This window comes from Dermacentor silvarum, chromosome 1, assembly GCF_013339745.2.
Source record: "Dermacentor silvarum isolate Dsil-2018 chromosome 1, BIME_Dsil_1.4, whole genome shotgun sequence".
Classification (NCBI taxonomy): Eukaryota; Metazoa; Arthropoda; class Arachnida; order Ixodida; family Ixodidae; genus Dermacentor; species Dermacentor silvarum.
In genome coordinates, this window is record NC_051154.1 from 207,074,278 (window position 1) to 207,099,580 (window position 25,303).

Sequence of the window (25,303 nt, forward strand, 5' to 3'; positions counted from 1 at the left end):
TTAAGCAGATACGGATCCCACGTGCCCGCAACAATACAAGCTGCGTGGCACTCGGCGCCAACAGCAATACCAGCTGTCCGGGTGCGCCCGGCGGCTTTGCCGCCCCGCTCCTCTTGGGAGCTCGGCTCTTTGAGCCCGTCAACGATTGCTATTTACAAAATGGATCGCTCTGCTGAGCCTTTAGCAGCTCTTGCCTGCTGAAGACAATACCCGATGAGGTAACGGGATCCACCAGGTAAACGTCCTCTCCCGGGGCTGGCAATCCGAGGATCGCTTCGCCGTCGGGGGTCGCGCCTTTCGAGCCATTGGAGACACAGGCTCCGGTCTCTACTAAGTGCATGAGGTTCGCGCCTTTTGAGCCATTGGAGACTGAGGCTCCGGCTTCTACTTGGTGCGAATGCTCACGGGAGTGGCGGACCAAAGGATCAAACGCCGAAACAGGGGCTCGCGACAAGGCGTCCGCCACCACGTTTGAACTCCCTTTCCGGTAGCGCAGAACAAGGTACCACTGCCATGTCAACGCCCAGCGCGCGAGGCGGCCCTATGGCTCGCACAAGCGCTTAAGCCGGATTGTACGTCTCCACGGCAAACGGCACGTACGCTAACGCCAACTTCCGGAGAGCAAAAAGGACCAACGGACAGGTGGTCCGCTCAATGCACGACCGACCGACTGGGGCCAGTAAACGGCAAAGAGAAGAGCTGGGCTGCCGCTCCGACAGGCGCATGAGGCCTCGCATGACCGGCAGACGGATCGACAGCGGAGCGGGGTGACTCACGCACGTCGGCGGCACATGGCGCGGCGAACGACGCTCGGGACAAAGGGAGGCCGGCGAGCGTATTCGTGCGAGCATCTAAGCAGGGTGGCTCCGATGCGGCACATGGCGCGGCGAACGACGCTCGGGACAAAGGGAGGTCGGCGAGTGTATTCGTACCGGCATCTAAGCAGGGTGGCTCCGATGCGGCACATGGCGCGGCGAACGACGCTCGGGACAAAGGGAGGCCGGCGAGCGTATTCGTGCGAGATTCTAAGCGGGGTGGCTCCGATGCGACACACGGGGTACTCTGCTGCGCTCTGGACAAATAGGGACCAGCGAGCGGAAACAGCACGTCGGAGGGGCTAGTAGGCACCTGCTCCGCGCGCGTCTCAAACAGCTGAGGAAACCCGAAACTGGCATGGCTAGGACTATCGTACACATCCGAGCGGTCGTCACCAAAGGGTTGTCCAAAGAAGGGATCGCCCCCGGTGGCCGAAAGCAGAGGGTCGCCGAGGCGAACGTACCTCCTGCTGTCGGTGTCGTCCGCGTCGAAGGACATTAAGTCCGTAGCCAGGGGGTCTAGCAGGAACCAGGGCCGTGAAGGGGCCTGCTCTGATGCCATGCCGAAACCGCGTTGGGCGCCAGGAGATGGGTTTGCACAAGGCTTGCCCTACGAGCGACGGTCAGGAAAGGGCACGACGCTCCTCCACTCCGCAACGCACAAAGGCGCTTCGGCAGGGTTCGTCGACTCTCCGACACGGCGCAGAGAAGGCTCCGGAGTCAGATCGCCAACAAACACGGGTTTATTCACCCAAGGTACAGCTCAGTGCTACAGTCACGGCGCTTACGGGCGAAGGCTCGCCGCAAGACCGATCGAGTACGCGCGCCCGCTGCGCTAGGGCTAACCGGGTAGCGGTCCGCCAAGCGCGATAACGAGGAGTCGCGAGAACAAAGGTCTCATGTAACCACCTCGTTGCGAGCCTGTGAGCCTCTCTCTCTGCCGCGGCGAGGAAGCGCTCAGCGTACGAGAGCTCGGGGGGAGAGGGTGCCCGGGGGCCGCCGCGCGGGAGGCCAATCAGGGCGCGTCCCGGTGACGTGTTCTCGCGGGGCAAGTCCAATCCCGGGGGGGGGGGGGGGGAGAAGCACGGTTTGCGCGGGAAAGTAAGTCCGGCGCGCTCGCCATGTCCGCCATGTTGCCGTTATGGCGGCGGTTCCCGGAGATTAAGCTAAGCGCCACGCGCGAGCTGGGGGACGAGGCGCGGGAAGGCACCTCGATCCCCACAGCAGTCAGTGGCAAAAACAGCAGCAGCCGCAAGCATTCTGGCATGCGGGTGTATCTGAGCATAGGGTAACCTGGGGCCGTATTCTGTAACGCTTCGGTTTTCGAAGGCTTCGGTTTGGCGGTGGCGTCACATTGGGGCGGTCCGTTGACGTACTGAAAACGTGTGGAAGGACAGACGCCAATCGGCGCGAAGGTTTCTTTTTGTGGCAGTGAACGTCACAGACCGAGTAAAAATATAGCAATTTACGAGCGTTTTTTGGTAAATAAAAATAATTTGTTCATGGTATTGATGAGGTTTACGTTTTTCATCATGAAACGTGTGTGAGTTGTACTGGCGGTGAGTGACTTAACGAATTTTGTTTACTTCGGTTGCCCATTTATGCCGCTAGGTGGGACGTCGTACGCTAACTTCGCGTTGCGGTCAAAATACACACTCAAATTCCTCGCACAGTCGGAGCGCTGTCTCTTTTGAGAATCTGAATTGTCGCCTGAATCCCTCGTCTGTCATCTCAAAGGCGTCTTGTCGACGTCGAGGTTGTCGCTGTCTATCACGGAGGCTCGCTAAAAGCACGATAACAAGCGCCACAGGCACCGCACACGCCGTCATTTCGCTCCAAGTGCCGCTATCTCGCCCGTGCACACGGCACGCACAGGCTCTGCACACGGCACACCGCGCTTCGGATCAGACCGAAGCAGCGCGCGCGGCTTCGCTTCGTAGCAGACGACAAATTCGGTTTCCGCGTGATTGACATGTGCGTGACGTCATCAAAAAATGCGTTCGCGCCCTGAGGCGATGGCGTCACCCAGGCGGCGACCAATCGCTGCACGCAAACCGAATCCTTCGAAAACCGAAGCGTTACAGAATACGGCCCCTGGACTCGACACCTGCCTCAGATGTGGCGTTACAGTTCGTGGCAAAGGCTGAAAAGATGTTCCAAGGCAATGACCTGCTTTATGTGACGCTATTTCAAGCATCTTTATTTAAGCACGAATAGCAGCAGTGATAAAAGGCAAGTAAAATGACAATATTTGGGCAAAATGTTGCCTTTCTTTACCAATTTGTACCACTTCGTCAGGGTTGAATTCACAATAGTCGACTATACATGGCAGTAGCGCACACAGGATCTCTGCCAGGGGGGGGTTTACAGTTTGCCAATACCATCTAAACTGCACTAATTTCGATTTCTTCACGGGAAATTGTCAAAAAAATGCGCTTTTTGCGAGGGTGCAGACGATTGCGCGTCTTACATCTTAGTTGCAGCACTCAAATGCGTAAGTAAAGAAAGGGGGTTAAACAAAAGGGGGGGTTAAGTCGGCCTCAGGGGAGGGGGGGGGGTGTTACAACCCCCGAATCTCCCCCCCCCCCCCCCCCCGTCGGTGCGCAACTGATACATGGTCATACAAAAGCCATCATTTCCACAAAATAATGAACCTGTGCTTGGCCATGAGGTGCGAAACCAATATTAAAAACTCATTGCACAAGCCTACCAATAGATAATGCAGAAACAATAGCCCCAAGTTCTGAAAGCATGTAAAAGGCAACAGCAGGCCAACAAGAATGCTGATAGTGTCTGAAATCAACATGGCTCTCCATTCTATTTTGGAATTGTGTACATCAGATTTGTTGGAAGCATGGAATGTTCTCTAAATAAGTGCATTTAATACCAAATAAAAAGTTTATGTCTAGGAGCTGGTCTGGCCCTGGCCTAAAGGAGCTTGGTACACCATACAAGATAATTAGCAGCCTACTCACTGCTATGCATGGTGAACACCCAAGTGGAGATCCTTTATTGGTTGAATATGGCTAAGGAAGCTCTTCCAACCACACATTAAAAAATAATGAAGTGCATTATAACATTAGAATTGTAATGAGTTTAATACAGGTAAATCATAAGGCATTAGACAAAGGACAACTGTAGAAATAACTTTGTTAGTCTTGTTTCTGCGGTCATCCCTTGTCTAATGTAGGGGAAACATCTGTCATGCAAGACCAACTAGCCGGAATTTCTATTTTAGAATGTCATACACTAACCTGCATATTGCGTTACAAGCTGTTAACTTTGCTACCTTTTCTATGGCAGGTCATGAGGTGTGACACAGCAAACGATACAAGCATTGGTCTTTAGCTGTTACACTAAAGTCACAGGAACTTTGGAATGGCTATGAATTAGTAGCCTTCATTGTTCTCAACTTCAACGTTCTAAGAATATTGAGCTGAAGTGTGTCGCTGTTATTGTTAATTACGGCAAAACATACAGTAGAATCTCAACTATACATTTTTCAGTCATGCATTTAGCTGGCCAAAAAATGTCTCTAAAGGCTTTGTCCCAATCCACATATCTTAATTTATCACAATCTTTTCAGGCATCAATCCCATTTACTATCTTGTTTTTTCTGCAGTACCATGAATAATATATAGAGGTGGTCTACATTTAAATCTTACTCCTACCAGTGCCAAGGCCTATACAGAGTGTGCTACACAAGAGCTTAAATAAAGCTTAATAAAGTGAGGGTACTTTCAAAGGGAATTAAATAGTACTGACACATATTTTTGGAGCTGCTGAAACTCTTCCACATGCTTCTTGCACATAAATGTACGACACTTAGCAAGTATGAAGGTTGGGAAATGCTTAATAGGATATTTTAATTTGATACTAACATTGTTTTTGAAATGCCGGACATGGCGTCTCCATTATCATGACGTCATAACGAAGAGCAAAATTTTTCTGACATGCAGCAATAAGGCAGAGCTTAGCCCCGATCACTTGGCGAACGAGTTGAGGAGAAAAAGCATGGCTAGGAAGTAGGGTAACTTGTAATCGTCCTTAGTTCTTTTAATATGAGATGCTTCACTTAAATTGTTACGCGAATGTTTTACTGTAGCTGTACCCTATGCGTCTACAAAATTTGTCCGAATCGTTTCAGGAACCCTTTAAGTACGCAGGCCTAGTATTTTTATGTAACAGTCCTGTACAGCAGTCAGTTTGCTGCAAAGTGCTGGTGCTTTTCCAGTTTTCACAAAGAATTTTCATCCTGGCAAATCGGTTCTGTGGAATTCCGCAAGGTGGAGGAAGGTTCATTAAAGGAAAAATTGACATCCACCCGTATGTAGCACGAAGCTACGAAGGAAACCCCCACGGGTTTCTCAGCAACAAAGCTTCGTAGTTAAAGAAAAAGTTTTCCTTGTTCGGGATTCAAACCTGTGACCAACGCCTTGCCGGGGTGGTCGCTCTACCATCTGAGCTAATCAGGAGGCTAGTAGATTGCAGCGCCAGGGCGAATTAATTGACAGCTCGAAGCACAAGGACACTGAATCCTGTAATAAAGCCATAGTGCAAACAAGCATGATTGTGATATTCTTTTATTGTATTTGTGTATGCCTTATTTTTACTCTTGTCTCAGTGTGGATGTCTCTAACGTCTGAGTATTACTATGCTCAGGTGATTTTCTTACTTTGTTGTCTTGTGTTTGCAGTGGCCAGTGACATCCAGATAAACCTTGCTCAGCACACAATCGAAAGAGCTATCATGAGTCAAATATATGTTCATGCCTTGTACCCCAATGGAGATGGAGATGTCCTCAGAGATCAGTAAGTAACCAGTGGTGCATGTCATACTTTTATGTGTGTGGTCTTTTTTCAGTGAAACTCTATGGGCCTTCTAGCTTGTTGAGCGATTAGCTTTTCCAACCCCCTCTCTTCCTCTTCTCTCTCTCTTTCACCCTGTATATGTATATACGAGGTCTGTTAGAAAAGTATCCGACCTTATTATTATTATTTTTTTTTTTTTGCGAACACCTGATGGATGTGAAACAAGCGCGCTTGCATCAGCCGACCTTGAACCTTCGTGCGCATGCACGAATTTTTACCCGCCTGCCAATAGCGTCAGTTGCTGGGACACAGCGTTTGAGTGAGGTAGTGCGCAGTGCTCTCGTCTGTTTTTTTATTGCAAGGAAAATGACGGAGCGACTGGAGCAGTGCTACTGCATCAAATTTTGCCAGAAACTGGGTGACAGCCAAGTGGAAACCATTAGAAGGATTCAGACAGCTTTCGATGACGATGCTATGAGCAGCACACAGATTAAGGAGTAGTACAACCGGTTTAAAGACGGCTGCAGATCGGTGGAGAGCGTGCCACGCTCCGGTCGGCCATGAACATGCCAAAATGACCAGGTTATTACCGAAGTGAACGCTGTGGTGATGCGGAACCGTCGTATGACTATCCGAGAAATTGCGGAAGAGGTGGGCATCAGCACTTTTTCTGCACATTCCATTATGACCGAAGATTTGGCCATGAAGAGAGTTGCGGCAAAATTCATGCCGAAGCTGCTCACGGTGGAGCAAAAGCAGCTTCGTGTTGAAGTCTCACAGGACATGCTGGATTCCACAAACAGTGACTCCGGCTTCCTGAACACCATAATCACTGGTGATGACTCTTGGGTGTACAGGTACGACCCAGAAACCAAATCCCAGTCTTCACAGTGGAAGCATTCCAAGTCACCAAGACCAAAGAAGGCCCGCCAAGTGCGCAGCAACGTCAAAGTGATGCTGACTGCTTCCTTTGACTCCCGCGGTGTGGTACCCCATGAGTACGCACCACAGGGTCAAACAATCATCAAAGAGAGTACTACAGGGATGTCCTCCGTCGCCTACGTGATGCTGTGTGACGCAAGAGACCGGAGTTGTGGTCAACAGGAAATTGGCGCATCCATCACGACAATGCTCCTGCACATTCCTCACACTTGATTCAGACTTTTCTGGCAAAAAACCAGGCTCCTGTAGTTCAGCAGGCTCCTTACTCTCCTGATATGGCCTCCTGCGACTTCTGGCTGTTTCCTAAAATCAAGAGGCCATTGAAAGGAGCACGTTTTCAGACAAGAGAGGACATTATGGCTGCAACGACAGCTGAGCTAAACTCCGTTCCGAAAGAGGTTACGTGGGACCTTTTCTCTCGCGACTCCTCGTTGTCGCGCTTGGTGGACCGCTACCCGGTTAGCCCTAGTGCAGCAGGCGTGCATACTTGATCGGTCTTGTGGTGAGCCTTTGCCCGTAAGCGCCGTGACTCTCGCACTGTGCTGTATCTTGGGTGAATAAACCCGTGTCTATTGGCGAACTGACTCCGGAGCCTTCTCTGCGCCCTGTTGGAGAGTCGACAAACCCTGCCGTAGCGCCTTTGTGCGTTCCGGAACGGAGGAGTGTCGTGCCCTTTCCTGACTGTCGCTCGTAGGGTGAGCCTAGTGCAAACCCATCTCCACAAATCTCATTACATTTGGTGGTGGTCGCTGGGATCACTCTAGTCACCCTGGAGCTCCACGCTCGTACGTTGCCCACCAACACCATGGCTGACGCAAGCAACGCACTGACTGAACCCATGGCTGCCTCTGTCACTTGCGCCGTCATTCTCCGTCAGTGCGACTCGGCCATCTTCGGCGGTGCCGGAGAACATGACGTCGAATACTTGCTGTCCTCCTATGAACGTTTAAGCACTCACAATCAGTGGGACTACCAGACAAAACTGAATAACATCATCTTTTACTTTGCCGACGTCGCAAACCTATGGTTTAAGAATCCCGAATCTGACATCTCGAGTTGGTCTGCATTCAAGACACAGTTCACCGAAGTGCTTGGCCGCCCCACTGTCCGCAAGCTACGCGCCGACAGCGTCTACGCCAGCGAGCATAGCAACTGGGCGAGACTTTTCCCAGCTATATTGAGAATGTATTGGATCTCTGCAGCCATCTTAATCTAACGATGACGGAGAATGAGAAGATCAAACATATTCTGAAGGGTATTCAGGACAACCCGTTTCAAATGCTGCTTGCCAAGATTCTGACCACTGTCACCGTTCTCTTCAGCCTGTGTCAGAGTTTCAACGAACTGCACCGTCAACGTAACATCTCCCGCCAAAACGTCCCACAGGCTGACTCCATCTCGGCCATTGTAGTTACCGCTGGCCATACCGATCCTTCTGCTCTCGTCCTTCAGCTGAAGGATTTCATTCGAGAGCAAGTGGCCTGCTAGTTGTAGCTGCTCCCTCACAGTAAGGCACCTGCCCCAACACTTGACGCCGGCCGTGCAATAAGCCATCCGTGCCCAAATATCTGACGCACTTCCCCCGTTCGCCTGCCAGCTCCTATAGCTGCACCACTTTCCTATGCCGACTACCCGTTGCTATTCACTTCCCTGAGGGCACCGCTCTCTTATGCCGACTACCCATCGCGTGTCACTCCTCGGCCGCTAACTACGCTGCCGCGTTCGCAAGGCCACCCCCGCCGTCATATTCCGTCCACCACCAACGCACCGAGTTCCCCTTGCTCCTGTTCCATGGCAGTCACCCCAGCTTCTTCGTCGAGCCGACACGTGGTGCACGCCAGACAACAGGCCTATTTGCTTCGCCTGTGGCATTGCTGGTCACGCTGTGGGCTTTTGTCGTCGTAACATGTCCTTGGCGCCTTCAACCAGTTTCGTTACGTGCTACAACAGGCCGCCGAGATACGCTGCAGATATATATCAAAACGTTTATTAAAAATAACAGGTGTAGGGAGCGGGTGGGTGGAGCCCCTAGTCCAGGGCTCCACTGGCTTGAGCGGTCCGCCGTGCCTGGTCGAGGAGAGCTAGTTGCATCTCCCGATCCTCGCTGGCGAGCCAAGTCTCCCACTGCTCCTTTCCGGAAAGTTTGCCGGCTATTTGCGGGTGTATTAATTTTGGGTGGCCTGTTCTGGCAATCCCACGTAATGTGGGCTAGAGTTGGCTGGCCTCTGCACCTCGGACAGTGAGCGCTGTAGAATGTGGGGTGAATGGCATGTTTCAAATAAAGATTTGGATATGAGTGCGTCTGTATTCGGCGCCAGTCGTAAGAGTCCCGCCCGGATAGATCAGGGTGTGGTGGACAGTACTTTCGTCGCTCGCGCCGTTGGTACTCAAGGATGTCTCGCGGTAAGAAGGGTTTTTCTGAAGAGTGGTCGGCCGCTCGATTGACAAAAGCACGAGCTGCGCCGTCCGCTCTCTGATTGCCATCGAGTCCTATGTGACCCGGGCACCAGATGATCATGTGGTTCTGCGTTAGGTTGGATCCTAATAGGTGAGTGGTGCTATGTGGTATCCTCCCGGTGAGGTATAATCTACATGCGACTTGGGAATCTGTAAGAATTATCGACGATTTTCCCAGAGCGTCCTTAGTTTTTATAGCTAGCGCGATGGCTGAAGCTTCTGCGGCATTCGCAGATGCGACTCGAGCCGTGGCGCAAGTCAGAAGCCCTTGATCTGCGGCCGCTCCTACTACTGCGAGGGCGTACTTATAAGTATTGCATCGAGCGACATCTGTGTAGACCGTATCCGGATTTCTACCGAATTGCTGCATTAACTTGTGTGCTCGTGCACTTCTACGACCCCGGTGGTATTTCGGACTCATGTTTTGGGGGATTGGAGCTACTGTGATCTATTCACGAAGAATTTTAGGTAGAGATTCCAGTTCTTCTCCCGCGTACTGTGGACAAGCGGGGTAACCAACGTGGCAGAGTAATGCTCTGCCAGTGGAGGTTAAGCTAAGCCTCTCCCGTTGAGACATAAGCACCGCTGCGCATAGCTCCTCGTAGATATGTATTCCTAGGGCCACCAGGCGTTCAGTGGAGGTTCCCTGTGGTAGGTCGAGAGCCGCTTTGTACGACGTTCTGATCAACGCATCTAGGGCATTTAGTTCAGTTTTCGTGGGGTACTGGAAAGGGAGACTATATGTGAGACGACTTAGCACAAAAGCCTGAACGAGCCGGATCGTCTCAGTTTCCTTGAAACCTTTTCGGTGATAAGTTACTCTACGAATCATGCGGGAGATCTGTTTCACCGTAGTTCTAAGAGTTTTAATGGTGTGGTCCACTCGTTTGTTGCTTTACAGCCACAGTCCGAGGACTCGCATTTTCTGGACCTCCCTTACCTGGCTGTCTCCTATAAAGAGGTTTACCGGCTCTTGAGTTTGACGGCCTCGACCTCGGATCCTGATATATTCTGATTTATCAGGAGCGCAGCTCATTCCGCTGCTGCGAGCGAAGGTTTCAACAGCGGTCGCTGCTTCTTGCAGGATTTGTTCTTTTTGTCCTAAAGAACCGCTGGTGGCCCATAGTGTAATGTCGTCCGCATATAACGCGTACCCGAGCCCGGGTATTACGTCGAGTTTTTTGGCTAAGCGCCTCATGCCGATGTTGAAAAGAAGGGGCGAGAGTATCGCCCCTTGTGGGGTACCTCTATTGGGCATGGGAAAAGAGTCTGAGCGTGTAGTGCCGATACCTATTGTCGCGATGCAAGAGGTCAGGAAAGAGTGGACGTAGTCATAGATTCTTTCTCCACAACCGATGTCATTTAGCTCAGATAAGATTAGTTCATGTGACATAGTGTCGAATGCACTTTTCAAATCAAGAGCGAGGACGAGATGTTCTGTACCAACCGTGGTGTTGCAAAGGACTTCTTCCCGAAGTAGCAGGAAAACATCCTGAGTTGACAAATGTTGGCGAAAGCCGAATATGTTTGTGGGAAAGAGGCTGCGGTCTTCAATGTAAGACGTGAGACGCGTGTGAATCACCTTCTCAAATAATTTTCCAAGACTGGAGGTTAGTGATATCGGTCTGAGATTTTGTAGATCATGAGGTTTTCCTGCTTTTGGAATAAGCACAATTTTGGCCTCCTTCCACTGTTGTGGAACCACGCCCCTCTCCCATACCTGTTCATTAAAATATCGAGTAAGCTGTTCTAGGTGTTCGTCACTCAGGTTCCGGATCATAGCATTTGTGAGTTGGTCCGGTCCTGGAGCAGTATTTCTCTTCGCAGCTTGCGTTGCCGCAAAGAGTTCTGCTTTAGTTATCGGTGCGTCGAGCACTGCGTTTTCTTGCCCTTTGTATGGTAGGATGCATGGGGGAGTGGTTACCTCTCCTACGTACTTATCTTTGAGCTTAGTGAGGAGGGCCTGTTCTGTTCCCGGAAATTCTCCGGCAAGTTTTTGAAGGCTGCGGTTCGTGGCCGTTTTGGTTTTTCCTGGTTCCATTACGCTGCGAAGTATTGCCCATGTCTTGGAGGTGTGTAACGTTTCGCGAAGTGAGTCGCAAAAACTCGCCCAACTCGCTGCCTCTAACTGCTGTGCGTAAGCGTTTGCCCGCTCGGAGATTTCGGCGATTCTATGGCGCAGTTGGCGATTAAGTCGCTGTTTTTTCCATCGCTTGGTTAGCCCCCTTCTGCCTTCCCACATATGCAGCAGATGGCTATCAACTACCGGCGTTTCCGCTGTGAGCGCTATCCGCTTAGATGTTGCTTTATGAGCGTCTCGTATGTAGCGTTCTCGGGTAATATCTGCGGCATGGGGACTTTGCGATAATTTACCCAATCCGTGATCACCACATGCCCACAGGCTCGTCGAATTTTGGGAGAGCCTACCGACATGCTGAGAATGAAATGGTCACTGCCTAGATTTTCTTCTAGGTTGGTCCAGAATACCTCGTCAACATTGTTTGTGAATGTAAGATCTGGAAAGGTGTCTGCGCTGACGCTGTTACCTAATCTCTTCGGGTTTTGAGGGAGAATGATGAGTTGGAGGTCATATGCTTCGACCGCTCGCTCGAGCTCCCGGCCTTTGGGGGTGTCTGTTCGGTAACCCCAGCTGGTGTGAGGGGCATTGAAGTCCCCAAGAAGCAGTAGTCGATCCTGGGTGCTGGAGTGAGCCTTGACATACCGAATGAGTGCCTCAAAATCAGCCCTTTTTTCTTTAGGTGGGCTATACACATTCATGATTATGGTTCTTGCTTTGCTGTGCTTCTGTGGTATTATTGTTACGATTTGGTGGTTGATGCTGCTAGTCGCCAGATAATCTATACTGGTTGCTATGTCCTTGAGCACCATCGTCGCAACCTTAGGGTAATCTGGGTGGGATATCGTGTAGTAGCCAGTTAATTTGACCGGCTTGCTACCGATCTCTCGTAAACAAATGACATCAGGTTTGACTGGCGCAGTGTTAATGTATTGCTGTAGAGCAGCCGCCTTTTTGTGGAAGGTGCGGCAGTTCCATTGCCAGACTCCGAGATATTCGTGGTGTGCTCGCGTTTTACTCGCCATGAATAGTGCTCTCGCTGTCCGAGGACGGTATGGGTTTCGGACGGCGGCTAGACTGAGCACCCGGGCTGGTGCTGGCTCGCTTACGAACCACAGTCCTTACACTGGCTACAGATTCATCGACGTAAGTTTTTAGGCTTTGTAATTCTGCGTACATCTGCTGCTGAAAATTTTGCATAGTTTGTAGTTGTTGCACTACTTGTTGGAGTGTGCCCTCCATGGTATTAGGCGTCGTTATAACCTTCACAGGCGAGCCTGCTTCTTTAGTATGTGCTGTTTTGTTCGGTTCAGTGCAGCTGCTAGCTTTGAGGAAGGCCAACTCTCGTTTGATTTCTGCTAGGCTCTCGTGGAGAAGCTTGTTTTTGTTAATGAATTTTTTATATGCGGGATTTTCTGTTACAGGAGCAGTAGGAGGAAACGACTCGTGCCTAGCTTACCGTGTTATCATGTGGCGCTTGCTTGGTCGCAGTGCCGGGAGCCCTAGATTTAGGCGTCTTGGGTGATTGTGAATGAGTTGGGTTATTTTTTTCATTGGAGTTCTTTGGTGTCCGCGATCTAGATCGACGGCGAGTCCCTGGTAGATCTGGGAAGGGATCCGATGCGGATTTTTCATCGTCGGAACTTAACCAACGTTGGCGTTGAGGTGGCTTCGTTGAGGGGTCCTTCCGGGTAGTCCGGGGAACGGCAGCCCTCGGAGGTCTGTTGCTTTGGGGTTTGAGACGTTTTTTGCAACTTCGGTCTCCTGTCATGTGACCCTCACCACAGGCTGCACATTTGGGAGCGCACTCGTGTCCGTCTACAGGGTCCTGGTTGTCCACATGTATGACACACTGGAGTGTCTGGCTGGGGACAGACGTCCGATCGGTGACCCATTTGGTGACACACTTTACACACCTGAGTGGTGACCTTGTAGGGGTAGCAAGCAAGTTCTCCGCCGTTGTAGTAAACGTACTGCGGCGTTATCCGTCCAAAAAAGGTGATAACGGCCGTTTTAGTGTTACGGAACATGCGTGCTTGGAGAATTTCGACCCCTTGTGTGCGAATGCGCAGGTTTGCTTTTAGTGCTTCAGGCGTCGTGTGCGGGTCCAAGCCATGAATGACACCCTTGGTTGTCCCGTCACATGTCGCTACATAGGCATTGACTGAGTGAGGCCGGCCGTTGATGCTTCGCGTTGTAATACATCTAACGTAGTCCGCCACTGTCTGGTGCGGCGTGGATACGATAAAGATGTTGGAGCCTGGCTTGATTCTGAGAAAAAATTGCTCACCTGATATTTGCCCGCTGCATGCAGCAATCACGGCGTCCGCCAGTAGTGGACTAGTCAGGTTTTTGACCGGTAGCCCCTGATGTGGTCGCACCACTATCTTGAAGTCGTCTTTCGGGAGGGGTGCAAAATGCAAACCAGCCTGTAGGCTGGTTTGCATTTTGATTTTCCGGTTGCTTGAACAGCGGAAGCTTCTTGGTGCTTCAAGGTCCCCGAATATTCCGGTGGTTTGGTCTTCTTCTCTTTCGCAATGGCTTTTTTCTGCCGAAGCGTGAGGACCGTCTGCCAGCCCCCATCCGTTTGACTTTGGCTCCCTGTACCGGCGTTCTGATCGCTGGGTCCTCTTGGTGCCGGGAGATTTTGAGCAGCGGAGTCTTGAAAATCCATATTATCAAAGTCTTGGCGTCGCGTGTCCGTCATCCGCGAGGGTCCGGGACGCATGGTTACGTCGGGGGCTTGATTTTCAAGAGCCATCGAGCGCGCGTTCGCCGCACACTCTGGCGTTCCTGCGGCCGCCTACGTGGCGGCTTTGGTTTTAGCGAGCTCGCACGAAACGAAGGCACATTTGAGCTTGTAAAACAATAAGTTCCGGTCACTCACGGCTGTGGGTAGTTTCAGTCGATGCGGGACCACTTCACAGATCTGTGATGATCGTGGAAACCAGTCGCACACACAATTTTCCACCAAAAAGCAGGAAAATTTGCGGAGCACATGTGGACGCGATACTACGCGTCCACGACGCCGCGGGTCTCTCCTACGCTGCAGAAATGCTGCTGACTCGCCACAGCCGCTGCGGAGTGCCGCAATGAGCCCTCTCACGTAACGTTGTAGGCAGGGCATCACCACTCTACCACCACCAGCGCTCCTCCGTTCCTTTGGAAGGAACAATGTTAGAATGAATGGGAAAGGTAAGTACCGGGATTGAAGTATCTACGCTCGTTCGAGGTCTTTTTGAAAAATGATTTGGCTAATATATTCCTGGGAGGTACGATACTCGTTGCAAGGTGTTTTTGAGGCTTCAAAGATATGTGGTTTGAGGCCCGTTTAAGATGCTATGGAGCAAAAGGAGTCCATGTCACCTATCGTGAATGGGTCTTGCAATGATGTCATTAGGTGCACTGATCATGTCGGACATTGTCGCCGATCTCAGTTCGACTCACAACGCCTAATGTGAAGAGGAAGTTGACAAAGCCACGAGCAGTTGCTCCACGCCCTCGTTTGCATGCTTGATTGCGGACGCTGTTGTAGCCTGCATTAGCTCGCATTGTCGCTTCGATATGCTCAACTGCTCAGAAACTGAAAAGTGATGCAAATTCTCAAAAACAGCATCTCATTATCGAACATTCCACTCATGTGCGGGATTGAAATCGCAAGCTTCACTTAGTGTGAGCCAAAAAAAAAAAAAAGAAGTATTTAACATTTAATCTATTCGGCGTTCAGCAATATCAAGCTTTATTAACTGGGTTTTCATTAGTTTTCTGACTTTCTATTCAGCTTCAAATTAAGTTTTGTGCGAGTAGATTTTTGCCTCATCTGTAGTGCTTCCACAAGTTATTGGATGTTATGTTTTCCCGAATCAGGCGTTATTTTACTGTACCAGTGGGTTCTATTGTATGCCAGGTATGTTCATCACCAGCTTCCACACCTCTTCATGCCACAGCAGCTTTGCACTGAGGTTATGACCTGTCTACTTTTCTCGTTGTATAGGTTGATGGTCGACGAGTAACGGCTGGTCCCAAAGAAGGGCATGACACTAAAGAGAGATGGTCGTATAAGGTCTATCCCAGCATCTCAAGGATTGCCCTTTCAACCATTGTGGCACCACGTTTTGTGCCTCAGCTTTGTAAGAGATAATGTTCATCTGGGACTGCTATAGTAGACCCACTATCTTGGTGGAACATAAAAAAACCAGTCGTCATATTAATAGCTTTCTGATTGAGTTGCTCTACTGCTGTCTTTTCTCACTTGTTTAGAAAGTTGAAGTGGTACTCATCGAAGACTTTTGAAGCCAGAAGTGCATCTGTGAGTATCTTGAGCGTGGATTTGACCACTCCAGACGCCTTTGTAGTGGTGCAAAGCATCAAGTGGGCCATGACACTCGAGAATGCTGACGCTTCCTTGAACCAAATGCAGGTTCGTTTTCCACCTTGGTCTACAGGAACGCCGAGAATCCTAACAGACATCTGTTTATTAAATTTGCAGCCATCTATACACAGGTTGAGCCTTCCTGGGAGAACGTTGGTCATTGTTTTGGTTTCCCACCGTCAAGCATATAGTCTTTTCAGCAGATGGCGACAGCCCTGTTTTCTAGAAATACCAGTGACAGCCAGTGCCAACTGTAGGGCTTCTTGGTTTCCAATAGGGCCATCCAGTGTCCAAATAGTGACATCATCACATCAGCATAGGTAGTACAGTCAATACAATCGATTACTCGTAGAAGAGGTGCAAGTCACCCACCAGGGTAGCCCAGTGGCTATGGTGTAGTGCTGCTGAGCTCAAGGTCACGGGTGCGATCCCAGCCGCACCTGTTGCATTTAAGTGAGGGTGGAATGCAAAAATTGGCATATTGGGTGCACAATAAAAAAATCCCAGGTGGTGAAAATTAATCCAGAGCCCCACACTACGGCGTGCCTCATAATCAGATCGGGATTTTGGCATGTAACACCCCAGAATTTAATTCAGAGGTTGAAGTCTGGGGATCGCGGTGTGAGTAGAGCTCTTGAAAGGACAGCTTCTTGAGAGATTTTCACATTGTTGTGTATGGACAGACCATTTGTCTCTCCAACTTTGATTCGAAAACTCTGGTTTGGGAGGAAGGCTTTCAGAAAGCATGGTATTGATCCACATATGCAGGGGCGTAGCCAGGGGGGGGCTGATGGGGCTTCAGCCCCCCCCCCCCCCTGAAATTTTTTCGTTCCGGCATGCACCGCCGACCAAAACTACCACCGACGCCGGGAATCATTCTGGATTCTGTCTACAATGTCTTTTTCACACTCGAAAAGACATTTCAGCACGAACATTGCGAACTCGGGCTGGATTTCGTGGCAACACCCTTGCACCTGGAGTCACGTAACGCAAGGAGCCCCATCCGAGCATAAACTTTCAAGGGCTTTTCGATAGCGAGCGGGCGCGTTGCGGCATCTTGCAGCGGCCGCGGAATCTACGGAGCGCATGGATTTCAATTACGAAACTTTGTGGGTATAAAGTTCTCATAAACTTTTGACGCGAAAGGTGCACTGACATTTCCAAAGGCATGCTTTAAAAGATTTTCAATTCTGGAATTTTATGGGGTAATGCTCTTATAAACTTGGACCAACATGCGTGCACTGGAGCCCTCGTGTCCAAGCCGTTCCAGAAATGGAAGCACGCGCTCACAATCTTCCACACACACGAAAATACTAAATATCACCGTGACTGTCAGCTAGCAGGTGATAATTTTCTCCAAACATTTGGAGAAAATGTGATCGATCAGCCGGACCAGGGCAGGAAAAGTAAAATATAAGAAAACAGATGAAAGTAAGTGGCCTATTATTGAGGAAATTCCTTTTGCGGGTGACAAGGTCTGGCTCTCCGTGGCCACAGGGACAGTGGCCCTATGGATTTAAGCATAGCCCCCGCTGAAAATACAGGTATTTTCAGAGCGCTTCTTCGCATGCGAGCTGATTGTGGAGATACATATCTGAAGAACCATTTGGAAAGCTGCCCCAGTAATGCCTCGTACTTAAGCCCAGATGCACAAAACCAAATTATAGAAATTTGTGGTGGAATTATCAAAGAAAGCCTAGCTTCAAAAGCAGGCTGCTTCTCCATACTTCCTGGTGAAACGACGGACATCACTGGAATCGAACAGCTTACTGTTTGTGCAAGGTACCTAAACAAGGATGCCAACGACATCGAGGGAGTCTTTTAGGTTTTAGCACCGGAATAGATGCCCACTCTCATTGCGACTGCAGGTTCTATGTAAATGTACACACACTGCTGCAGATTCTAGTCACCCTTCCAGTGACCACTGCCAGCGCAGTGAGAATATTTTTAAACAAGAGTGTACTAAAAAAACTACTTGCGCTCTACAATGTCTGTGGAACGCATGGTCAGGCTGGCGCTTCTATACACCCACAGAGACGTTGGCATCAACGTGTCCGAAGTAATTGACCGCTTCTCTCAACTTCCCCGCCGAGAGAAGTTTGTCCTTTAGATAGCGAAGCAGCAAAAATCAATGCAAGTAAAAAGCTCTGTTCCTTCAGGTCCATAAGCTTGTAATTATGAAAACGTATGCCTGTTCGTTAGTCGTTAGCTTTTAAAACCACAGAAATTTTAGCCGTTTATTCTAGCAGTTAGCATCATTATCAAAATTATCATGCGAATACGAAAATTATGAGGACATCAAAAACCCATTTTAACTGACCTTGCTCATTGAAAGCCCGGCCCACGCGGCGCTTGCCAAGAACACACTCGGATATTGGTCAGTTCAACTTGCCGCGTCATCTGCGGCTTTCGTTTGTCTTTTTCTTTCCTTTTTATAGCTACCTGCTCTTATTTCTTTTTTGAAACGAAGCAATACCCTCCTTTAATTTTGGGTGCAGAATAATTGTTGGTGCTGTGCAGGCAGTTAAATTACACATTTTCGGACTGATTTCTGCATTATTCCTCTATTATTCTACCCATATGGCATGTTTATTTCTCTTGTTTTACGCATTATATACAGTGACGTTTGCTTAAATACATAGATTTATTGGAGACTTAGACGTATATTTAAATATCTTGTTGCGAGGTTTTGTGTATACAAGCAGTGAACTTTGTTTCCAGCGACTCTTTCTTTTTGCCCTTTAGCGAGTTGTATCTTCGCATGTAAATATTCCATTCTATCTTCGCATTTCTAATGTATATTTTGCACAACTCCTACTTTTTATTTGTACTCACTGTTGCGAGTATAATTTCGGTGTAATTACAATACACGACCGGTAACAGCTGCTCCTGCGCAAACTATTGCAACGAGGGACAGCGTTGTTGAGGTTTTTTCCTGGCCGTTGCGTATGTGCAAAAATGCATACAAGGTTCTTGAATGACAACATTCATCAAAATATTTATCCTCAGCTTATTCATTTCATGGCCTTTACGTTTTTCATATCAGCTGCATGCACTGCTTTGCTGGTTTCTAAGTGATATAGTTCTAAAGTTCGTGTGATATTTTCTTTACTTATTAAATAGACAAAAAAGAAAACGCGGCAGCATTGATATCAGTTATTTCTGCCACAATTTTTGGGACATACGAATATATTCTTTTATGAAAAAATACATATTTTACTTGACAGTGCGTAGCATTCAATAATTCGTTTGCAGCATCTAAAACACAATGGCATTGGTAATACAGTTATTATTCAAGTTTTTGATCCCTCCGACAAATTCTATAAGGAGGAGGCCGCGCTGAAATCTGAGCCCCCCCCCCCCCCCCCGAACAAAATTTCTGGCTACGCCACTGCACATATGTGATGCTCATTAAGGATTTCTGGATAGTAGTATGCGGGATTGAGTGAAGTTCCTTTTTTTGCATTTATTGCAATAGAATTCTTTTGTCTATTTGTGTACAAGCAGCAGAAATAACTTCTTCCTTGTTGAAGAGGAAACTGTCATGTATGCTAAGAGAAGCGCGAACGAAGAATGTTGCTTGTCTTGAAGAACCAATCTAGGTGACTTGCAACAATCTTCTCTATTACTTTGAGACTGTTTGACATTAGTGGTTTGAGGTTGATGACACTCATCGGAGGGCTCTTTCTTGACTTAAGAATTCGAATTACGAACAACTCCTTCTGGTCAGCAATGAGGTCACCAGTTTTACAGATCCAGTCGATGGCCATTACAACGTATTATAATAATCCAGCGAGAAACGTCTGTTATATCCAAAATCCGTTCTACCGAAAATTAGGGCCCCAACGTGTTGTGAGAAGATGTAACTTCGCAGATACTACAGTCTAGTGTTTGATTATTAGAACCTGGAAACAATTGCAAAAACAAAAGAAAATGAAATAAAATAAATCAATTTAGAAACACTATTTACACTGTAATCATACAAACACCTAGTGGCATGGCGCGCTGTCCGTAGTTTTCTGGATGTCAGGTGTCGACAAATGGCAGCTCCCCAGATTTATGCAAACAATGGCAAGAGAAAATGTGTTTAATTGATAATTCTGCTGTTGTGGCCAACCCCCTTCGTACTAGCAGGCTGGCTCGACTACATCGCCACCGCTGGCATAAACATCAGATACGATATGTTTTTTCACGCAAAGCAATGGTTAATAGAGCAAACTGATGTCTTAATTTTATCTTTTGTGACAAGCGATGACCACTGTCAAACCTCTAGAATGAGCAAGAACTGTGATAAGAGGCAAGGTTTAACTCGGAGCCCGCACACGGCCGCACGCTGCACTACATGCAAGACAGCTCAACCTGCCGCACTTCATAATCTGGACGTTGCGAACAGCCACCCCCTGTCTTGTTTATTGTGGTAATTGATGCAGTGAGAAACAAGGTGTTCTCAAGGCGATGCATTTTGGGATCATTGGCGGTTGTTTTTAAAGTGTCATGGGCTACAGCTTCGACGCAGAGTGGGTGAGGCCTAGCATCACGCTTCGCACTGAGCCAACAGTTGTATGTGATGGTGACCCGTTTTAGGGTTGGTAATATCGATGAACGATTAATCTATTAATTAGATACAAGTATCCCGCAAAACGATTAATCTTCATTGATGTCCACCTTTCATTTAATCGACTTAATCAATTAGGCCTGTTCGATTAAGCGTCTTCAAGAGTTCGACAGGAGTGGCATGAGAATTTTGAAATCGTACTGGAATGGCGGCCCACGACCAGTGTCTGTGTGGCTGGGGTAGAGCGACTGTAGAGAGTGATGCCAAGCTGAACGCTTCCCCTCTCTGCCCCCCCCCCCGCACACGCTGCCGCGCGGAGGCGGAGGCAACCCAGTCATTGATTGTAGTGCCACTCCCAGTCCACTAACAATGTTTCACAGCATGCGTGTGCTGGCTTAGACCATGTATTTGACATAGCAATGGAGTTCTACATTCTCGCATGCTGGTTGTGTGCCATTCAAAGTAGGTATCGGTTTCACCCAAACATTCCAGCCAATTGACATTCCTTCGCTCTGTAGAAAAGATTATGTGGTTTAAAACCCTAAACCACTGACTTTTTTTTTCCCTTGTGTACATTGCAATTTCTTGCATATTTCAGTTGAACTTCACCTTTCACTTTTGCCATTTTTCTTAATTCTTCTTTAACTGTACTGTACTGGGATTCACTAGTGCAATGTACCTTAATAAAGCGAAGCTTTATATGTCTATAGTCGGAAACAAGTTAAGTCTACAGTGAAGCCCCGCCCACGCCCTCATGGGTGTGGTGTCACAACAGTGGTGCCAGCCACTGTTCCTCCGCGACGCTGCAAGTAGTTCGTACTTCTAAGTTTCCCTGTTACCTAAATAAGGCGGTAACCACAAAAATAGAATTATAAACGCGTAATTGTATATGTTTTCACTCAACTATTATAGTAGAAAGTACAAGTATGACAAGTACAGTAGTATCAAGTATAATGCCATTTTGAAAACGTCGGATTTTGTTTTGTTGTGTGATTGGCTGGCGGAGTAACACAACCCCGCGCGGTTCATCTGCCTTTTTGCCAACTGCTGTTTTTAAAGTTGTATCCTACTTTAGGCGAAACCGTATATGGCTAGGCGAAATCGCCTGTGTACACAAAAACTATAATCATCAGCATTGGCTCGAGCGTTGTTGTCTTCTTCCGCAGCTGGCTCATTGGCGCCCCTCGGGTTGCGCTCGTGCTCGGCATACACTCGTGCCACTGCTCCCGCGTTCGTCGTCGTCTGCTTCCATAGCTGGCTGCGTAGCCGCTGATCATTCCAGCGTGGAATTTCACTTCTCTTCTGTCGTAGTAATGGGGAGGCCACGTTTACGGGCGTATAAGCCATTGCTTAAAGGGATACGGACACGAAATCTGAAAATTTTACAAAAATTCTGAAAATGAATCCTCAGTGTGTGATTACACCAAAAAGAAGTAGTCACTTAGCTCATTTTTGAGCCGATGGCTTTATTTTTGGCGTTTTTGTGAGCGTGCGCCTCGCCGCCCAACCCACGGGAGTTGGAAGGCGTGACGTCACGACACCCTCGTCGGATAGCCAGCCGGCCGGCCGCGCTCATTCGAAGCGCGCCGACGTCGCCATCGCGAGCATGGATTCCAGTTCTGGGGCTTCTACCAGCGATGAGTACACGCCCGAAGACGAGGACCGTTCCAACTTGGCAAGAATTATTACCGCTTACGATGTGGGGATGCATGACTCTCACTCGTCCCCTGATGTTGTTTTCCCCGCATGGCTCCCGTCTCCTGTAATCCGGCTTTGCCGCGTAGCTTAATTGCGGCGGAGTTGCAACGTATTACTAGAGATGGCACTAGTGTTGCGCTGCTAACGCCACCTGACGGCGGGGGGTTACACGGGAGCAAAAAGGGAGAAGGCTGTTCCTCTTCGGGTTCGGGGTTGGTGAACGATGAGGACGTCCCGCGCGTGTGCTGATTCATGCTTCGCGAGACTGTCTCACGTGGCTAGGAGCAGGGCACCAGTATGGACGAACACGGATCGTTCGAACATGCCACCGTTCGCGTGAAGGCGATGGTGTCATAGTGTGGGGCGAACTTATTCGCTCGCTATACGGTCGCGGTGAGTCGGGACTTCCTTTACTTGTCGTGCGCCCATGTGAATGTTCTATGCATAGTAATTCGGCTAGCATGTATTAGTGTATGAAAGGTGCAATAAATGCCCTTTTGATTGTTTGCACTACTGTGTTCTCATTCCTTTGTCCCAAGAGCACGTTTGAGACCCCACAACGGTTACAAGCCTTCCGCGTCAAGCGACGAAGCAGAGCAGACGGCCGTGGAAGTGCCGGTCAGGTTTTCGCAAACCATAGCGCGAAGATTTCGCTCTGCACCAGACGCTTGTGCAAGAATTATTTGTCATTTTCTCTGTAAACTTGCTTTTTAAAGAGCGCACGCAGGTGAGGCAGCTGCAGGGTACTTCAGCACTGCGTGGATGACTGAATAGTAGTTTATGCCATCGGCGTGAGCAACTGCTGTGAGGTATCAATACCTCCGAGACTCTCACGTCCACTTCGCCAGCCCACCGAAAGATGGCAGCACCTGTCTGGCGTGCTTTTAGCTTGTGGACGCAGAGAGTGCAGAGCTGTGTGTCTGTCTGATCTCATGAGTCACGCTTGCTAGCCTTGTATTGATTTGCTATGCTTTGCCAACATTTTTAAAGACATTACTGCCTTTCTGCCCAGCCTCTGGCATCTCGCCCCAGCCTCGCCCTCACACTGCTCAAAAAGGCTGCAAGTGAATGAAAACAGTACTGACATCTTTTCGCCTCTTCTTTTCCAACGTGCCGCTGATCATTTCTGCCTTGCGTTTTCGTGAGAAGACCAATGGCACAGCGTCAGGCTTTAAGCATTGCCTTTTGAGCGGCATGCCGAGGATTTTCAGCACAGCCGAGCTGGTCACATAATCATCGACGAAGTGGCCCGTGCAAATGAAGTCATTTTTAGATGTCTCCAGGTTGTGTGTGATGGCTGACAGGCAGGTATCCAAAGTTTACGCACCTTCTCGTCTCTGGGAAACATGTGCGACGGCGTGTCATGACCGACGATGCTGTTATAACAGCAATGTCTTGGCATTTCCTTCCGCCGCGACGAACGCCTCAATACCGAGCGACAACCGCGGGACGGCACATGTAAGACGCACCACCTGCGTGGAGCGCCGACGGGGATAATGTTTCGGGCGGACCTTGTGCGAAGATCGCCGAAAGGGGTTAAACAAACGCTGCAAGGGACCGACGCCCCCAGAAACACTGCGATGGTTGTGGCCAGCCTCAGGCGGGTGGGTGTTATGACGTCAAATTTCAGCTTCTGCCGGCGGCCGCTTGGAGGCAAGGTGCTACAGAAAATCGCAAAAAAAAAAAAAAAAGATGTTTCGATCTCGTTCTTTTTTTCAAAGCAGCTTGTTGTATTCATCATTTTCAACAGTTCAACTTTTGTTCAGACGTAAAAAACTACCCTCCAACTTTTGTGTCCGTATCCTTTTAAGTGGGTATGAGCCATTCATTGTCTTACATGACGGACATATTTAATTTTTGAAGCAATTTTATTTCGAAGAATCGCAAGCGGCAGTGGCGGGCGAATGCGTCTAACCATGCCGCCGAGCGAACTCGAGACATCGAACGCAAGCGACAATGGCGACTTGCGGGCATACCGTCAGTGACGTTATCTCCGTCGCAGCCGAATGTGTGTGTAACCTCATAATTTAGAAATACTTTAATGAACCCTAGGGATTAACCCAGTGATAAATACTGGGGCCACATGTTTCAGCTTCGCTGGTTAACCATCTTCGCGGAGTGGTAGGGCCAACGAATTTTTTCATTCTGGACTAAGTGCCATTTTATAGCATATAAATTGTTTATCTTGTCAAGAGCCACTAGTGCCAACTATAGTTAGTCTTTAACAAGGTAAAGATTGCCTTTATCAAATGTTTATACACTTGTGTTTCAAAGTTGGTTCTACATCTCAATTACTAAAATGGGGCCCTACAATAGTAGATAACTGCGTTTCAGCCTTCTTGAAAGTGCTTGGCAAAAATTTCGATTAATCGATGAAAAACCCTGCATCGAAAGCGATTAATCGATTAAAGGCTAAAGCGATGAATGATTAATTTTTAATCGAATAAAATAAATAATTGTCCATCCCTAACCCATTTGTGTGCTCATTCCAAAAACTCCTTGTTAGCGTGTGGGGCATTGTGTGGCACACCATTGCGGGAAAGCTTGCCACTAATGTGTTTGTTCCTTAAGAAAAAGTGTATTTTTGCACTTTCAACAAGTGGCCAGAAAATGTTGCGTGCGGTGCACTAGCGCATGCCCACATCGCTGCAGCAGAAAATGTTGCATATGCTTCATCTAAACAATATTTGCCCAAAAGTTTGTCTGTTGTAGCCGATAGTCTGTTAAGCCGTGTTCATTAAAGCAGAATGGGTTGCAATAATAATATAGACAGACGATGTTAAGTGAGAAGAGCGGTCTGTTATACCTGAAAGTAAGTTGTAAGCGAATTTCTTTTAACAGTTGTATATTGTATCAGTGATGAGGTCAAGTGGCTAGGGCAATTCGCATAACTTCACCAGAAGGTTGCCACATTTATGACCACACATAAAATCAAAAGTGAAGGAACCTTGATAACTTTTAGAGCGTACGATTGTGAAATTTGTAGAGCATGTCTCAAAGACACCCAATGAAGTTGTTTCCATGACGTCATCTTTTACATGGTTCTTTTCGGGGGTCTGAAGAAAGCTTGTGAAATGGGAAAAAAAAAACCTGCCATAGCCCTCATAGCGCTCTCAACCATGCTTCCAAAGAGCGAAGGCGGCATGTCTGTTCTAAAAAGAAGTGACTGGCCGCAGTGTCCAGGCAGCCACGTCTGCACCATTGTTGCGAAGATGGAAATAGGCCATGGTTTAAAATGAGTAATAGGCTGGCGCTGAAACCAGATCAAAACACACTCGTCTACTTATTTCACAATGGGCATGCAAGCTTCGTTTCTTGGAAATACGACTGACAGACGTGCAAATCAGACGTGCGAGTGTGCAGTGTCGTCTTTCATATCTCGTTGACTTTCTTCAGAGTCCATAAAAAACAACCGCATAAAATATAACATCATGAAAATAACTTCTCTGTGTGTTTCTGAGCGCAATCTACAACTTTTACTCTCAAACTTAAGCTCTAAAACAAATATTGAAAAATTTGCATGATTGAACTTGGCTAATTATCTATTTAGAATTAAAAATTATTTGATTAACTGAG

General features: G+C 48.4%; 2 protein-coding genes and 1 long non-coding RNA gene across 4 annotated transcripts in view; 1 reads left to right on the top strand and 2 right to left on the bottom strand.

The window, feature by feature from the left end:
- LOC119436688 (60S ribosomal protein L28) overlaps positions 1-5,905 on the bottom strand; it is a 420,941-nt gene extending 415,036 nt beyond the window's left edge. The window contains exon 1 of the mRNA XM_049659687.1: positions 5,872-5,905. Coding sequence (XP_049515644.1) covers positions 5,872-5,890 — 19 coding nt within the window. The 5' untranslated portion in view covers positions 5,891-5,905. The remainder of the gene's footprint in view (positions 1-5,871) is intronic.
- The window catches only part of LOC119436691 (GTPase-activating protein and VPS9 domain-containing protein 1), a 261,172-nt gene that overhangs the window by 227,825 nt on the left and 8,044 nt on the right, over positions 1-25,303 (top strand). For both annotated transcript variants that reach the window (XM_037703656.2, XM_049659648.1), the window contains exon 19: positions 5,512-5,626. In XM_037703656.2, the coding sequence (XP_037559584.1) occupies positions 5,512-5,626 (115 nt within the window). The remainder of the gene's footprint in view (positions 1-5,511; positions 5,627-25,303) is intronic.
- Positions 1,505-5,505, bottom strand: LOC125941840 (uncharacterized). Its single transcript, XR_007464649.1, has 3 exons — positions 3,424-5,505; positions 2,923-3,134; positions 1,505-2,121 (listed from the first exon to the last, which is right to left on the bottom strand). It is a non-coding gene; the product is annotated as an uncharacterized LOC125941840 (long non-coding RNA).